Genomic DNA, 18,126 nt, shown 5'->3' with positions numbered 1-18,126 from the left:
TGTCTTTAGAAAAATAAGAAGACATGACCTTTTTTCTCCACGCAATTTGACATGCAGAACGACACATGCATCTCAAGTGGTTTTTCATGCAGAATGTGTGTGTCTATTATTTGTTCAGCTTTATGCAATATATTTAAGGGGAAAAGACATCGTTTTCACCCCAAACTATACCCAAAAAGTCGAAACCACACCTAAACTATAAAAAAAGTGATACTATTACCTCCCCGTAACACCCATGCCCAGTTTTAATGAGTGGAGTGTAGTCTACTCGCCCTGTGCTGACGACACGTGTTAATTTAATTTTTTTATTTAATTAATAAATAACCCTTGTGATTAAAAATAAATAATCAAGAAAATACATTAATTCAACAACTCTTTCTTCTTCACTCTTTCTCTACTTCATTTTCCCTTCAAATAACCAAGCAATTTCAACAACAAAAAAAAATTGATTCCTTTTCTTCACTCTTACTCTACTTCACTTTCCCGTCAAATAACCAAGCAAATTCAACAAGAAAATTTCAATGGAAGAAAATATTCAACAATTCACCATTAAAAATATGAAATTGTTGAATTGTTCACTTATTCTCTACTTCACTTTCCCTTCAAATCCACTTCCTTTCTCACTTTCTTCTCTTCATCAACAACTCGTCCTTTTTCACTTTGAGTTAATGGAGGTGGAAGATGTGGTTTCTGGAAACACGTGGGTAACTGGGTATTTTCAAATTGAACGATTTGACGAGTTAAAAATCACACCATAGATTGGAGATGAAAGATGTGGTATTCTCATAAATGTATGTGTAACAAATCACACCATAGATTTCTTGGAAGACTTTGGGCTTTGGGTATTCTCAGATTCGTCAATTAATGGAGTATTTGACGAATTAAATGTTGTAATATGGAGTGTTGTGATTTCGGGTATGCATAGTGGGATTGACAGTTGTGATTTCGATGGCAATTTTATTGACGATTTAAAGCTAAGATTTAATTGCACATATTGTGATTCCAATGTCAATGTTAGTAGTGGATATTGAATTTTTATGGTGGTTGTTTGTGATTTTTATTATATTAATGGTTGTATTGTGATTCCGATAATGAAATTTGAAATTTTAAAATTATTGTGATGAAGATTTGAATTTGATGATTTAGTGGTGGTGTTTTAATGGTGATTTTGTTGGAGAAGAAACAATTGAAGGCGGGACCCACATATTAAAATAATAAATAAGAAAATTTAATTTTATTAATATTTTTTCAATTATAAAAATAAAAAAAATAATTTTATTAATATTTTTTCAATTGCAAAAATAATTAATCTAATTGTATATATTAAGAAGAATATTAGTAGTATTTAATGATATAATGACAAATGAAATAGTGACACGTGTATGGAAGCTGCCATTTTAAGGTTTTTTTTCTTCTCTCACACACCTTAGAAAGGTAAATACACCTTCTCTGCCACGTCACCTTCTAAGATGGAAATGGTATCACTTATTTATAGTTTAGGTGTGTAATAGGTCACTAGTATAGTTTAAGTGTGATTTCGACTTTTGAGTATAGTTTGGGGTGGAAACGATGTCTTTTCCCTATGTTTAAGTGACTATTTATGCACATCTAGAGTTAGAGGGCATAAATGTCAACTGAGATCAAGTTAAAAAACATGTTTATATATTATGCCTTTAGAAAAATAAGAAGATGTGACCTTTTTTATCCGCTCAGGTACGTATCTAAATTACATAGTAAATGTCACCTAATTTGACATGTAGGATGACACATGCATCTCATGCGGTTTGCCATGCGGATGGTGTGCATCTATTTATTTAACTTTATATAATATGTTTAGGTGTCTACTTATCAGGGGCGGAGCCAGCCTTCTTTAGGGGGTTCGAACAAACCCCATTCGACGAAAAAATATACTATTTATACATGATTAAAATTATTTTTTATGTGCTTATAGTAGGTGTTGAACTCCCTTCGACTAAGTTTTCTTTGAATATTGAACCCCCCTAGTTGAAATCCTGGCTCCGCCTCTGCTACTTATGCACACATAGAATTATAGTACATAAATGTCAGTTGAGATCAAGTTAAAGGACACGTTTATATATTATACTTTTAGAAAAATAAGAAGATGTGATCTTTTTTCTCCACTCTAGGATGTATCTTAGATGGTAAATCTCAAGCAATTTGACATGTAGAACGTGTGTGTCGATTTGTTCAATTTTATACTTATATGTTTAAGTATCTATTTGTGTACGCCTAGAGTCAGAGGGCATAAATGTCAGTTGAGATCAAGTAAAAGAATACGTTTATATATAATGCCTTTGGAAAAATAAAAAGATGTGATTTTTTTTCTCCACTCTAGGACGTATCTTAGATGGTAAATCTCAGGGAATTTGACATGTAGAACGGTACATGCATCTCACGCGATTTGCCATGAAAAATGTGTGTCTATCTGTTCAACTTCATACAATATATTTAAGTGTCTGCTTGTGCACATCTAGAGTTAGAGAGCATAAATGTCAGCTAAGATCAAGTTAACGAACACATTTATATATTATGTTTTTAGAAAAATAAGAAGATGTGACCTTTTTTCTCCACTCTACGGCGTATCTTACATAGTAAATCTCGCCTAATTTGACGTGTAGGATGGCACATACATCTCGTGCGATTTGTCACGTAGAACATGTGTTATTTATTCAGCTTTATACATTATGTTTAAGTGTCTACTTGTGCACACCTAAAGTTAGAGGGCATAAATGTAAGTTGAGATCAAGTTAAAGAATACGTTTATATACTGTCTATAAGAAAATAAGAAGATGTGACCATTTTTTCTTTTTAGGAAATTACATAAATAATTATTGTTTAGTGCATAATTATCATTTAATTTGTAGCTTATAGTTTTACCTAATTAGGTATATTTGATTCTTATCCATTAATCAATATGGTAAAATGTTTAAAGTAGAAGTAGAAGATAATTTGGACATATTTTTATGATTAAAGTCTATTAAATGGATTTCTTAAAAGAGGAGAAAAACCATTAAAAGAAAAATTATATACATGGTATATCCTAATGTATATTTATAAAACTTTTCAGACAAACATTATCACTATAAAATTAAATGTTTTGATTGTATAAAACGATTTATGAACGCCAATAATGCGAATAATTTTCGACTAAAAAGACGTTGAATGAAAGAATCATACTTCAATCACAATCATTCACGCTCAAATTTTATTAAGATAAAAATAACACAAGACAATTTATAAGCAATAATGATATGAACAATTCTCGATTAAAAAAGTGTTAGACAGAAAGAATCGTACTTCAATCACAATTGTATACACCGAAGCTCTATTAAGATAAAAATAATAGAAGACGATTTATAAACAATAATGCTATGAATAATTCTCGATTAAGAAGACGTCGACAGAGTTCTTTCCCTTTCCGTTCTTTGCAACAAGTTGAAAAGACGTTAACAAGAAAAATCAATCCCTAATCTCTCTCTTATGAAGTATATCACGTATTAATCATTAACAAAAATAATCAATCCAGCCTCTGTCTAGCACTCATTCATCAGCTCATCGCACTGGACCTGCCTAGTGTAACTAATTTACATTTTCCGTATGGTCCGTGAGTTACCACACATCAAGCAAGTTACCCATAAAGTGCTCCTCCGAACGACATAAGCTGCACATCAAGCACGTCACCCATAAAATACTCATCCGAACGACAGAAGCTGCACATCAAGCAAGTTATCCATAAAATGCTCATCCAAAAGACAGAAGCTGCACGTCAAGCAAGTTACCCATAAAATGCTCATCCGAAGGACAAAAACTGCACGTCAAGCACGTTATCCGTAAAATGTTCATCCGAACGACAAAAGCTGCACATCGAGCAAGTTACCCATAAAATGCTTATCCGAACGACAAAAACTGCACATCAAGCAAATTACTCATAAAATGCTCATCCGAACGACAAAAACCGCACGTCAAGCAATTTACCAATAAAATGCTCATTCGAAAGACAAAAGTTGTACATCGAGCAAGCTACCCATAAAATGCTCATCCGAACGACATAAGCTGCACATCAAGCAAACGACAAAAGCTGCACGTCAAGCAAAATTACCCACAAAATGCTCATCCGAAGAATAAAAACCTCGACAAAAATTGTAAATCCTTAATCTCGCTCATGAATATCACATGTTGCACCAATTCAATCACCGATAATATTAATATTAAACTTAATCACTAAGAAATTCATACAAATTTTCCTTTTACAGAAGTCTCACACCAAAAAAAAATAAAATAAAATATAACCGTCATTTCCTTCATCTCTAAGAGAAAAAAAAAAACTCCCTACTCCCCCCCCCCTTTTCCCCCTCCCCTCCCCCCCCCTCCCCAGCAAAAAAATCTCCGTTAATTAAGCGGCGATGCATGAAATTGATGTTCACGATCTCTCCGATGATGCCGATTATGCAGCGTCGGTGCAACAAGTAAGTAATCAATCGCAATTGGCAGTTCGCTATTTGCGATGATTCATTTATTTTTTTTTGATATATTCAATTAAAAAATTAGTACTTTACAATGTTAAAGTATGTTTTTGTGTGTGCATTTTTTGATTAATTGCTGAATTTTGAGCATTTGTTTGGATTAATTACTGAATTTTGTGTTTTATTTGATTAATTTCCGAATTTTGAGCATTTTTTGGATTAATTGCGGTATTTTGTTGCTACATTCAATTCTAAAATTTAGTACTTTTCAATGTTTAAGTATGCTTTTGTGTGCATTGATTGATTTATTTTGAGTTTTTTTTTAATTAATTGCTGAATTTTGAGCATTTTTTTTTTTTTTTGGATTGATTGCTGTATTTTGAGCTTTGTTTGATTAATAGCTGAATTTTGAGACTTTTTTCGGTTCAATAAGTAAGTAATCAATCACAATTCGCTATTTGCGAAAATTCATGTTTTTTTTTGGCTCAATCAATATATTCAATTAGTAAAAATTAGTATTTTACAATGTTCATTGAAGTTATTGTGCATTGATTGATTTTATTTTGAGCATTTTTTTGATTAATTGCCGAATTTTGAGTTATTTTTTGGATTAATTGCTGAATTTTGAGCATTTTTTTGACTAATTGCCAAATTTTGAGCTTTTTTTTAAATTAGTTGCTGGATTTTGAGCATTTTTGGGATTAATTGTGGTATTTTTTGTTGAGGAATCGAGGTGAACTGTGTGTAAGTGCTGAGTATTTACTGTGTGTGTTTATCTCATTGCTATATTCAGTTCAAAAAATAGTACTTTGCTATGTTTAATTACGTTTGACTGCATTGATTAATAAAAAAATGCCATTAGTGCAAATATTTGATTATTTGCCGAATTTTGAGCATTTTTTTGATTAATTGTCGAATTTATTATTGAGGATTGGAGTTGGACTGTGTGTAGTTGCTGATTATTATTGTGTATGTTTATCTCATTGTTATAATCAATTCAAAAAATTAGTACTTTGCAATATTTTATTACGTTTGTGCACATTGATTGATTTTATGCTTAGAATTTTTTTTTCGATCAGTTGTCGAATTTATTGTTGTAGGATTTGAGGTGAACTGTGTGTAAGTGCTGATTATTACTGTCTATGTTATATTTATATCACAAATTTAATTCTCCTTTCTTACCATATTAGTTGTCCACCGTACTATAAATAGTTTTCTCAAATTACTCCCTCCGTTTCATTTTACTTGACCCCTAAACTAAAAATCAATGTTTCAATTTACTCAATTCCGCAAATCAAGAAAGTTCTAATACTTCTTTCCCATACTACTCTTATCATTAAATAAATACGTATAATACTAGTATTAGTCAAATTTAGAGTTTCAAAACATCATTAATAAGGGCAATTAGTAAAATAAACCTCTAATTAATATTTTCTTAAGGGGTGTGCCAAGTCAACAAGGGCTAAATAAAATGAAACGGAGGGAGTAGTTGTAATTTACAAAACCAAGACAACATTAATTGAAATTTTTCCATTTTACCCTATGATTTATAATTTTGAAAGCCTAAATGAGTTTATAAGTTCCAGAAAAAACTCTTTCAAATGAGTGGATAAAAGGAAAAAAAGGTATCCATCTTATTTATGATTTCTTAAGGGGTGTGTAAAAGGAAAAGTGAACAACTAATGTGGGACGGAGGGAGCACTTTACAATGTGTATGAAGTTTGTGTGCTTTGATTGATTTTATTTTGAGCATCGTTTGGATTTATTGCGGAATTTGTTGTTGAGGATCTGAGGTGAACTCACTGTGTTTATTGAAGTTTGTGTGCGTTGATTGATTTTATTTTGAGCATTTTTTGGATTAATTGTGGAATTTGTTGTTGAGGATTTGAGGTGAACTCACTGTGTTTATTGAAGTTTGTGTGCATTGATAGATTTTATCTTGGTCATTTTTTTGATTAATTCCGGAATTTGTTGTCTAGGATTTGAGGTGAACTGTGTGTAAGTGCAAATTATTACTGTGTATGTTTATCTCATCACTATTATCAATTCAAAAGTTAGTGCTTTGTCAACTATTTTGTCAACTATTTTGAGACGGAGGGAGTACTTGACAATGTTTAATGAAGTTTGTGTGCATTGATTGATTTTATGCTGAGCATTTTATGGATTAATTGCGGAATTTGCTTTTGAGGATTCGAGGTCAAGCGTGTGTGTAAGTGCTGATTATTACTGTGTATGTTTATCTCATTGTTTTATCCAAATTGTAAATTAGTACTTTATAATGGTTATTGAAGTTTGTGTGCATTGATTATTATATTCTGAGTATTTTTCTGATTAATTGCTGAAATTTTGTGTGTATATTTGAGGTCATAACTTGATTATTGAGTACTTGAGATGAACTGTGCTTAACTGGTGATTATTACTCTCTGTGTGTGTGTATATATATATATATATATATATATATATATATATGGAGTTGAATTTGTGTGTATGCTGTGTAATTTGCCTAATATTGTTATGACAACTAAGCAAATCATCTATAGTATCAATCATAAACAACACTTTGCTAGAAAATTTGAAAGAGAGAGTTAGACTAAATAGGATTCATAATGTCCTTCCTTCCTACTACTGATTAGAAATGTGGATATGGATGATAAAAAATACTTTCCCTTAGTCTGAACATATACATTAGAATAGTAGACCTCGAATCAAATACAAAAGAAGCCATTTGAGGTTTCGTTATATGTAAGAACTAATTAAGCAGACTATACTTCCTTAGTCATTGTGGTTTAGCTATTTGTGAGCACCCAATTAAGCAGGCTGTTCATGGCATTATTATACCTTCCTTCGCCAATTCAGTTTGGTTAATGGTCAGCATTGGTTTAGCTTCCAAGTGTTCAGATGCCCTGGCCAAAATAGCAAACGAATTCTATTAGTAACTGCCCATGGATCCTTTAAAACAGCTATCACATTAATAGATTTCTGAGAGTCCCTAATGACTATCGATGGGATCTATCCCATGTTATATCATGCTAGCTGTACCTACTGTCTTTTTAAGAAACGAAAGAGAACAAATAAAATCCTCTCAGCTCATATGGCAGAATCTCATTATTTGATTATGCTTGATTATTTATGTCTTGCTTGACCACTTGATGACATGTGGAGGGGAAGCAGGTCTTTTGTTTGATATATCAATTATTAATATGAAATGATCCTTGTCAATTTTTTCTTTTAATATGAAATGACATGTTGAATTTGGTTTCTCATATGTGGGGATATGCATTAGGGTTCGGCGAGCATGAATAGGAGTGATAGCAATAAGCAGAGTTCATCAGGTGAACAAGAAGGCGCGGAGATAGTGTATGTGAAAGATAATGTGGCAATTCATCCGACTCAGTATGCTTCAGAGAGGATCAGTGGTCGACTAAAGCTGATCAAGCAAGGAGGTTCTCTGTTAATGGTATACATCTTGTTTAATTCTCATATTGTGAATTAAAATCTCAAATCTTTGGTTAGAGATGACGATCATTTTCCTTTCTTTACTATGCGTAATTTGAAACTATCCTAATTTCAAGCTTTTTGAAGTTTGTGAAAATTATTTGGTCTAGAGGGGATAGGGGGTGGAGTATTACTAACATTTGCAGCACTTATTAAATCATTTGGCGCTCCCTGTGGTTTTGGAACTAAATTGGTTTTTTGTCCGACAGACTTGGATTCCATATAAAGGGCAAAGCTCAAGTGCAAGGTTGTCTGAAAAAGGTTGGGGTCAGTTATCTGTAATATAGCCAGAGGAAATAGCAGCTCTGTGCAGTGAATTTTCCATTGGCTGTTGTGTAATGGTTGTTCTTCATGTATTTTGGTGCAGATAAGAGTCTTTACACTATACGAGCAGTTCCATTCTCGGATGTTAGATCAATTCGCCGGCACACTCCCACCCTGGGTTGGCAATACGTTATTGTTGTTCTGTCATCAGGTATTTTATGGGGCTGCATTTCACTAGTGATTATGTTTCATCTTAGTATATCAGAAATGCTGTTTTTATAGAACGTGGAGCGTGCAACGATTTCATTTTAGTGGTTGAATGTATGAAATATCAATTTGAATTAACTTATTTCTTTTACTTTCTTTTACAATCCTCTCTAATGATCACTGTTTTAGAGTTGCTTAATTGGCGGTTCTTCTTGTTTAAAAAAAAATGCTTTGATATTGTTAAGTATCCCACATTAGAAAAGGGATGGGTAATTGGTCTCCTCATATGGACTTGGGCAATCCTCCCCTCGTGAGCTAGCTTTTGAGGTTGAGTTAGGCTCAAGATTCATTCTTTACATGGTATCAGAGCCAGGCCCATCCCAAATCTTTGTTCACCGATGTTGGGCCCCCATATTATATTGTCCACGCTCCAATTAACGAGGCCGGGGCGTGCGGGGGAGTGTTAAGTATCCCACATCGGAAAGATGGGCAATTGGTCTCCTTATATGGACTTGGGCAATCCTCCCCGCATGAGCTAGCTTTCGAGGTTGAGTTAGGCCCAAGATCCATTCTTTACAGATACCATCATGAATCCTGTCTCTCTCCCAATCCACATCGCATAGTTAGGCGTATTCTACTACCCAACATTTTCCCCTAGGAAATCATGGTGGTTGAAGTCAATTCTTCTTAGAATTTCATTAAGGCCATATATGTTTTCTTGATGGATAAATTCTTGTATGCTATCTACCTTATGGTATTTCCCCTTAGCTTTTTAGTGGATTCTTGTTATTCTGTTATCATCATATTGTCAGTTCAGTGCCGCTATTGCATCTTGATTTTACTTTCTACATCCATCACTTGCAGGACTAGCATTTCCTCCCCTTTATTTCTACAATGGTGGCGTCCGGGAGTTTCTTGCTACAATTAAGCATCATGCTTATCTCGTGAGGTGGATTTATTTGCATTTTTATGCATTGTCTTCATTGTCACGATTAAGCAATTCTACTGATAAAACACATCCATCTCTTCCTTTTTCTTTTTTGGTCAGAGTACTTAAAATGAGAGTAGAAAGTAAAAATAGATAGTCCGCCAAAGAATTGATGTTTGTGGTAAATTAAGATACCGATAACAGGAAATAAATTAAAAGCCATGTCATATGAAGATCTAATGAGTTGCTTCTTTCTCTTGGTGAATGAGGGCGACTTTCGAAAAAATATAGGGATGTGGTAGATGGAAGGGTAAGGTCATTTCCAAATGCTACAGTATGGTGTTACCTCTAGGTTGGTATTCAATGGTAATCCAGCTGAATTGCAGGATACCAACTATGAATTGTTTTCAGGTTTTTAAAAATAGCTGAACTACTGGTATACCAACTGCCAATTATTTCCAGGTTTAACTGATGCTAGCCTGTAAAAAAGTATTTTCTCATGCTCTAGAAATTTGGAATTTCAACATGTTCTCCTTCCAATATTTCTTGTTGCAATGGACTAGTAGTGGGATAGATAACTTGAGTTTTAGATAGAAACCTTTCCGTTCTTACTGCAGAGTTGTATTTTTCCAGGTCAGCTGATGATGCTAACGTATTTCTTGTCAACGACTTTCAAGATCCACTCCAGGTGTGACCAGTGTTGAACAAATCATTTGTTTACCAGTTTAACAGCATCATCATGATTCATGAATCCTTACTCTTCTTCTCATGCTTTGATTTGCTTCTTACAGAGAACTCTCTCCTCCTTGGAACTTCCTAGGGCTGTTTCTGTAACTAACACTCCATCTTCAGCTGCTGCACCTAGTGAATCCCCATCTAGCTGGACAGATGGGGAAACTTTTGATAGAAATTCTGCACTTGCTCAGCAAAATGCCAGGCAAAGACAAAAAAATAATGATCCTGCTCGAGATTTGTCAATTCAAGTACTAGAGAAGTTTTCTCTTGTGACCAGATTTGCTCGTGAAACAACATCACAACTTTTTTGGGAAGCTCAGGGAGATGGTTTTATCCCTAATGACAGGAGGAAGCATGACAAAAAAACACATGATTATCCTCGCATTGCTGAATCTAATAATATTCAGAAGCTGCCTGAGGATGTTCCAGTGCCTGAAGATCCCTTGGAGGTGAAAAACTTAATATAATTAACCTTTCTTCCTGCATTTATGTCAGATGGTTACTCATGTTGTACACTTATATTAGTAGTCTAGGCCGGGGTTTGCCCAAAGCCTTTTTATAGATGTTCGTGTTAGGGTAGGGACAGTTGTGGGATCTAAAGAACCTTATAACTCCTATGTACGTGAATTCAGTTTCTTTAGTATTGGGGTGAAACAGGATCATATGGACCATAACAGGCAAAGAGGATTCATATGTTGCTTTAGTTTCTTTAGTTTGGCATGTGGCTTAATGTATTCGTAGTGTTGGTATTTTTGTTGATTTACCTAAAGGTTATCCTTTTCTCAAAATGTTAAAAGCTGGTCATACTCATGAACTAATTATTGGAAAATCATTTTGCCTTATATTATGAGTCGACATGACTTTTTACTGTACTGTCCAAAAATAATTAGTCATCAGTGGTATGGCAAAGGTGAAACATTTAATAATCAAATCATGATACCACTCTCTGTATTTATCAGAAAAAAGAGTTCAACTTTAGTCCTTTGATTTTCATGTTTAACTTAAGTGATATAACATCCTTCAAAATTGACTATAACTTTTGTCCTAATCCAAACACTGACAAATTCAATATCCTTTCTTGATGCTTTCGAATGCATGTTTAGCCCAACTCCAAGTCAGATAGAGAAGGATGAAGTGAAGGATGAAGTACTGATTAAAAATATATAAGATGTGCTTCCTTCAGCGGTGTGCCCTAGTCATAATCAACTAGTCCATTAAGCTTAGGAATTGTTTTTCAAATTATTGTTTATTGCCTAAGCTCCTTACAAAAAATAAAAATAACAGTTTATTGTCGAAGCTACCAACAATATGAACATACCTAGTAAGGGTGGTGATTCAAAGTAGCTCACTAAGTGAGCTGTCCAAACCCTCATCATGAGGTGGGGGTTCATTTCCACAGAGTTTATTCCCCTCCCCCATTTCCTGCCCTGCTTCCCCCCATGAAAAAAATTCTAGCAAGGCTAGCTTGAGTTATTTCAAGATTCATGTTCTCCATTTTTTAGTATTTCAACAAGTTATAATTGCATTTAATCCTCTTTCTCCCCTTTTTTAAACTAATGCCAATTTTTCTTCTGCAGTTTGACAAAGTGTCACTAGTATGGGGAAAGCCACGACAGCCTCCCTTGGGAATTGAAGAGGTAGAGGGCTATCTTTTTGTCTCATTTTCAGTTTCCACTTGTTAAATGCTAATACAACAGCTATGCCCAAAGAAAAATTTTTAACATTCATTTCATGTCTATCTCATTTTGTTCTAATTGTCGTGATCACTTGTGCATGTGCCTTGCATCATCTAAAATCATTGAGTTTTAAGTAGACTTTGCTCTAATTGTCATGATCACTTGTGCATGTGCCTTGCATCAACAGAAATCATTGAGTTTTAGGCAGACTGTTGCACATTGTGTTAACTGTGTCATAGATTCTCAATTTATTGTATCAGAGTATGCAGATGTCCAGATACGTGACGGATCCCGGGCTGATCTATATTCCACTTGCACATCTTTGTTTTTGTAACCATTGTTTTTAGAAGGGAATCCTATTTGGTCTAGAAGTAGCATTTGTGGACTATGTCATCTCTGTATTTTTCCTATTTATCATGTAGAAACTAACTTCGCTTAAAAATGATATTCTCTCTGGGAAGATCAAGTCAGTTACGTCTTTTGGATTTCCATGAATTCTTCATTGAAGGCATAATATAGTTAAACTGATCACTGGTGGTTCTTCCAGGGAAGTTTTTTCATAGATAGAATGTTACAGCTCTAAATACGAGACCATTGTATGAGTAGCTTATGCTGCGGTATTGTGTCTTTAAGCTAATCATTTGTTGACTTGCTTTGGGATACATTCTTATGACATTTAATGTCGCTGGTTTGAAATAAGCTATATTAGAACATTGAACTAGTTTTGAAATGGATGATCTCTTGTAAGATTGCTCATATATAAAATTCCGTGGAGGTATCGCTGTCCATGTTCAAAGCTAGTCTTTGCAAACACTTCCAATTAGTAATTTTGATGCAATTCAGAATGTTCTCAAATATTTTCGGAGAATCTATGTTTTTTAAAAATTTATGATCCATTGAAATGCAAGATGCAAAAAGTATATTGGTTCTTGTGATTCTCTTTTGACCTTTTTTTTTTCTACTTTTCAATACTTTTATGTGTATATGTGTGTGTTTATACTATTGGCACAACAGATCTTTCCAAGAAAGACAGTTTGCCTAACTCTTAATGTTGCATCTATAAGTAAAAAGAACATTTATGATGTCTAATAAATTGTCATCATTGACTCTACTTATTAGCTGAGATCAATTGTCGATGAAAATTAGAGACTCTAAGTCTCTGATTCATCCACATAATTTGCATTTAGTGAAGCAGATATATGTCCCAATACAATTCTAATTTCCTACGTCAATGTGAATATTTTTTTAGCATGATTGTTCTAACAATGATTAATCCAGAGGCAAGGTTTACCTCGTCATTTGTCAATTACTGCACATCTGGTGTGGCTTCGACAACATCTATATTTGTAAATTTCTGCATGGATTTTAACAAATTGTAGGTTTCCCTATTTAGCCTATTGTTGTGATTGCATTCACAACTAAGTTTCTCATGTTTTGTTCCTTATGCAGTGGTCTGCTTTCCTGGACTCCGAAGGGAGAGTCACCGACTCAGAAGAAGTAAGAAAGAGGATATTTTACGGAGGAGTTGAGCAAGGTCTACGTAAAGAGGTTTGTCCTTATAAAGATCCACCCTGCCCTACATTCATCTCTCTGAGCTTGAAGATACTTATATGTCCTTATGGCAGGTGTGGCCGTTTCTGCTGGGATACCATTCATATGATTCAACTTATGCAGAGAGGGAATACCTTGTGTCTGTCAAAAAGTCGGAATATGAAACGATAAAAAACCAGTGGAAGGTTTGTCATATTCTCAGCTTGGGCAGGGGCAGGGTTTTTGACAAGTAAAATGGTTCCGATTCCTTGTATCCTCAAATCATTCTAGGTGTTTTTCTTCAATTAGTAAAATACCATCACTTGGAACAAATGAGTAGGTGATAATTTATATTTTGAATCACTTAAGGTGCATTTAGATCCTTTTCTTTCTTACTTCTATTTTGATGCTCTTGTAATTTTGATGTCTCTGCAGTTGTCCATTTGATGTCTGGGGACTTTGTCCTTCCTCTATTATATAACTGGCTTGCTTTATTACTACTGATTTTCATGTTGATGCTGATGCTGCAATACCTGGTTTACTAATAGATATATAGATTGATCATAATTAACCTTATTTAAAAGAATGACGTTATAAGTATTCATGGAGACTCCAAACAGATCATTTGAGGATCTTGGAAAAAGTTGGTTCTGTGGAACTTTGTTCCTGGAGTCCGTTCCCTAGTTTAAAATACTAGTTTTTCACCTAAAGCATTAAAAGAATTGAATAATTTAGATTTTGGGTTTGGCGTTCCATTGGGAAGTATATCCCTATGTTTTCCTATTGTCCAGAAGGCACTCATGACAATAAGATGTCTCTGGGATATCTTCTTTAAAAAGTGTAGTTTTATTCTAATGCTTACTGACTTCTCTCTGCAGAGCATCTCTAAGGAGCAGGCAAAAAGATTTACAAAATTCCGAGAAAGGAAAGGCCTTATTGAAAAAGATGTGGTATGTGTCAAATGTGTCTATTTATGCATGTTTACATCCTTGCAATTCACAGCCAGTGAAAGATGCATGTTTACATCCTTGCAATTCATAGCCAGTGATAGATGCATGTTTACATCCTTGCAATTCACAGTGATAGATACTACTAACACTACTACATTAATATTTTTTTACAACGAGAAGAAACTGATAATTTTGTTCTTTCTTATTTGATATGTAAGGTGAGGACTGATAGGTCAATTTCATTCTATGATGAGGATGACAGCCCAAACATTAAAAGTTTGCGTGATATACTGCTGACATACTCGTTCTACAACTTTGATTTGGGTTATTGTCAGGTAACTTCTTCCGTTAAGATTAACATGTGTGCTTCTTTGTTGCTCAATATTACACACAATTTGATCATATGTAACATCTCTGCTACATCATGTTTTTGAATTTCTGGCATTCTTATCCTTCTCTTCTGTTGCTACCCATTTCTTTCGCATTTTCCTTTTCTCTTTGATCAGCTGAGCTCGAATGTTTTGATTATTTGACTGTTGCACCCAGTCCAAAATTAATGTTAATTTTGTCCAGACATCATCAATAGAAACTTGGTGAAAAAAATGAAAAGAAAAACCTAAACTACAAAGTTTTAATTTCTTTTTTGTATATATTCTAACTCTGGGAATTCTGCATCAAGCTGGGGATTGTTCTCTCTTAGTCAAAAGATTTTCAAATTAGAAGTGTCTTTTTTTTTTTGACAGAGATTTTCAAATTTAAAAGTTCTCCTTAAGATTGCTTTAAGTTTATCAATTATAGGGTTTTGGTATAATGAAGCTGCAAGGATTATGTCATATTTTGCATGTCTATTACTTACCACTGCAAATTTCATGATACTTGACCTTCTCTACGACTATTTTATCTATCATTGGAAGGCATAGTCGTTCAGATTCTATGAAATTATGTTATGTGTCCTACCTGATATTACCAAGCCTATCTTATTGATTGTCATTTGATTTTCTCATCTTTCCTAAATATCAGTTTGTTGGTGTGATATTTGATATTGGTATCCTGCTGTATCCAATGAAGGAAGCCCTTTTTACTCGAATATTCTCTGTTCAACTTAATAACTCTCCCTTTCCTTCATGATTTACTTATTGATAAACAAACATTTTATTCTCGAGTTGCAGGGTATGAGTGATCTCCTTTCGCCAATATTGTATGTTATGGGAGATGAATCAGAATCATTTTGGTGCTTTGTGGCGTTGATGGAACGACTAGGACCGAACTTTAACCGTGACCAAAATGGCATGCACTCTCAGCTTTTTGCGTTATCAAAGGTCTCTCCTGCATTCTCTCTCTCTCTCTCTCTCTCTCCCCACCCTCACCCCCACCCCCACCGCCTCTCCACTCTCTTGTTTCTGGTTCCTAAAGGTTCTAGTAGCAGCATTTACCTCCCAGTGAACCCAAGACAGATAATACACAACACATGGCCAGAGATCTATTCTAATGGGACAGAAGAGAGTGTACTGTCTGCTCAAATTCCAAAGTTTATTTCCTAACCATGTATCACTGTATTGTTCTGTATTTCCTTGTCCCTGGAATAATTTGTTTTGAAGAGTAACCCCATATAGGAGTTGTTGACATGTGTTGATGTCCCAAGCATATCCTAGAAAGCCATAGAGTAAAATAAAGAGCTGATAATTTATAGGTTACAGGATTTGACTGTCTCTTTGGTGTTTACCCCTCCACTTTGATTATGTTCCTTCTTTTAGTTCTAACATAACACGTGCCTTTCAAAATTGAGTTTTATTGAAATAAGGAATTATTGATTTTTGGGTGTCAATTGGAGGATTAGTTTGATTGGTCTTTACCTGCTATCTAAGCAGGCCTAACCATTTTTTGATGCACATTTATTATATTTATGATATCTATGTACGCCTGTTTATCTGGATCTTGTAGCAAATGGTTGTTCAGCGAGTGAATAGTCCCATGTCACACAAGCGTGTTTCCGTTCCTTCCAATGCTTTCCCGTTATATTATGTTACCCCCTCCTTCTCTAATTTATGAGGCACCGGTTGACTGGGCGTGGAGTTTAAGCAATAAAGAAAGATGTTTGGAACTTGTGGTCTAAAACAAGCCTTGGATATTTGTGTGGTGTAGAATCATCTCATTAGGGGATTTCAGGCTGATAAATGTTCACTTTTCCGGCTCTTTTCCGGACCCCACGCAATGCAGGAGCTTTAGTGCACTGGGTTACCCTTTATAAATGTTCACGTTCCTACAAAAAATAATATTCTTACTTTGCTTTTGCAGTTGGTGGAGTTGTTGGACATCCCTTTGCATAATTACTTCAAAAAGAATGACTGCTTGAATTATTTCTTCTGCTTCCGGTGGGTCCTTATTCAATTCAAAAGGTAAGCAGTAATAAACCTAAAAAAAATTATATCCTATTGGCTCTGGACCGGAAGTACGATATTGTTCTTTCCCAATCTTGTTCAACTGAATGCACTTCCGATACCAGAGGCCACCGAAGCTTATTTGTTTTTTGCCTGTGTCCTGCATACTCATGTGACTATATGAGTACTACAGATTCATAAAGCTAAATGCATGAAGGGAACAGGTTATCGTGTTCCTTCGTTAGAACAAAATATGTTGGTTATGGAAATGCTACTTTCTTGTACTTCACAGGAAATATTCACAATTGACGAAGTCGAGCTATGAACTCAGCTTGAACTGCCACTATCATGGATATTAATTAAGATGCCCATAAACAGGCATGAAAACAAATGAACTTTTTACAACTCATGTCTGCACTTGTAGTGACATGGTTTCCCGTGCCCTATGTGCATTAAGATCTGTGCATCCTTTACCCCAACAGCACCTTTCTCCTTGGGGAGACGGAAAGAGAGAAAATATGAATTATGTAAATTCTCTTACTTGCTTACCCACCATAGTGAACCGTGCTGGGAGAGACACCATCGTTAAGTTATTATTTCAGTTCTTCTGGTGTCTCAGTGCAGTTCTCTTTTCTCAAATCTCGTACTGGTTTCTTTACCATCAGCCTTGGGTTGTCACTAGATATATGTTTCAATTCATTTTTCAGTATTTGTTTAGTAGTTTATTTATTGATATCTCGTCTTTTGTAGGGAGTTTGAATTTGAAAAAACTATGCGATTATGGGAGGTATTATGGACGCATTATAAGAGTGAGCACCTTCATCTGTACGTCTGTGTCTCAATTCTGAAAAGATATCGCAGAAAAATAATAGGCGAGGAGATGGATTTCGACACACTACTGAAGTTTATCAATGAACTGAGTGGTCATATCGACCTTGATGCCATCCTCAGGGATGCAGAAGCTCTGTGTATATGTGCCGGTGAGAATGGTGAAGCTTGCATCCCTCCCGGAACTCCACCTTCATTACCAGTCGATGATGCTTCAATGTACTATCAACAGGATGACGATGATGTACTATAACTGCTTCTTATGGTGTCAAGTTTCTTAGTTCGATAAATGACCTTCACAATCGGTGATATTTTTTTCACATGCATATTCATGTAAAGAGAATAAAGTAGGCTTCTTTAACCAGCAATCTCTGTAATGTCAGTTTTTGAGACCCTGTTTCTGGCTGTTGTCTTGTAATGCTCCTGCGTTTATTTTTTAAAACTTGGCCTCAGTTCACATCTATGCCCTTCAATTTCGGATATGCACGAGTATGCACTTAAAATTAGTATAAAGTTGAACAAGTAGACACGTGTCCATAACCGAAGTTGGAGGGCATAAAGATCGGCAGAGGCTAAGTTAAAGGGCAGGTTTATGTACTATGCCTTGATAAACTATAGATGAATTTCATGTGTTGGAAGTGTGCACGTAGA

At 34.8% G+C, this 18,126-nt stretch overlaps 1 protein-coding gene across 1 annotated transcript; it reads left to right on the top strand.

The window, feature by feature from the left end:
• Nucleotides 1–4,184: 4,184 nt before the first annotated feature.
• Nucleotides 4,185–17,874, top strand: LOC107840785 (TBC1 domain family member 15). The gene is made up of 15 exons (XM_016684694.2): nucleotides 4,185–4,487; nucleotides 7,768–7,941; nucleotides 8,189–8,240; nucleotides 8,347–8,454; nucleotides 9,315–9,399; nucleotides 10,012–10,066; nucleotides 10,170–10,562; nucleotides 11,691–11,750; nucleotides 13,239–13,337; nucleotides 13,415–13,525; nucleotides 14,198–14,269; nucleotides 14,488–14,604; nucleotides 15,439–15,588; nucleotides 16,565–16,665; nucleotides 17,398–17,874. The coding sequence occupies exons 1-15, from the start codon at nucleotides 4,425–4,427 to the stop codon at nucleotides 17,726–17,728; spliced, it is 1,971 nt and encodes a 656-aa protein (XP_016540180.1). The 5' UTR covers nucleotides 4,185–4,424; the 3' UTR covers nucleotides 17,729–17,874.
• Nucleotides 17,875–18,126: the final 252 nt, after the last annotated feature.

The sequence above is a fragment of the Capsicum annuum genome, chromosome 9 (genome assembly GCF_002878395.1).
Source record: "Capsicum annuum cultivar UCD-10X-F1 chromosome 9, UCD10Xv1.1, whole genome shotgun sequence".
Taxonomy (NCBI): Eukaryota; Viridiplantae; Streptophyta; class Magnoliopsida; order Solanales; family Solanaceae; genus Capsicum; species Capsicum annuum.
Note: the sequence above shows the minus strand (reverse complement) of the source record. Positions and strands in the feature narration are given on the sequence as shown.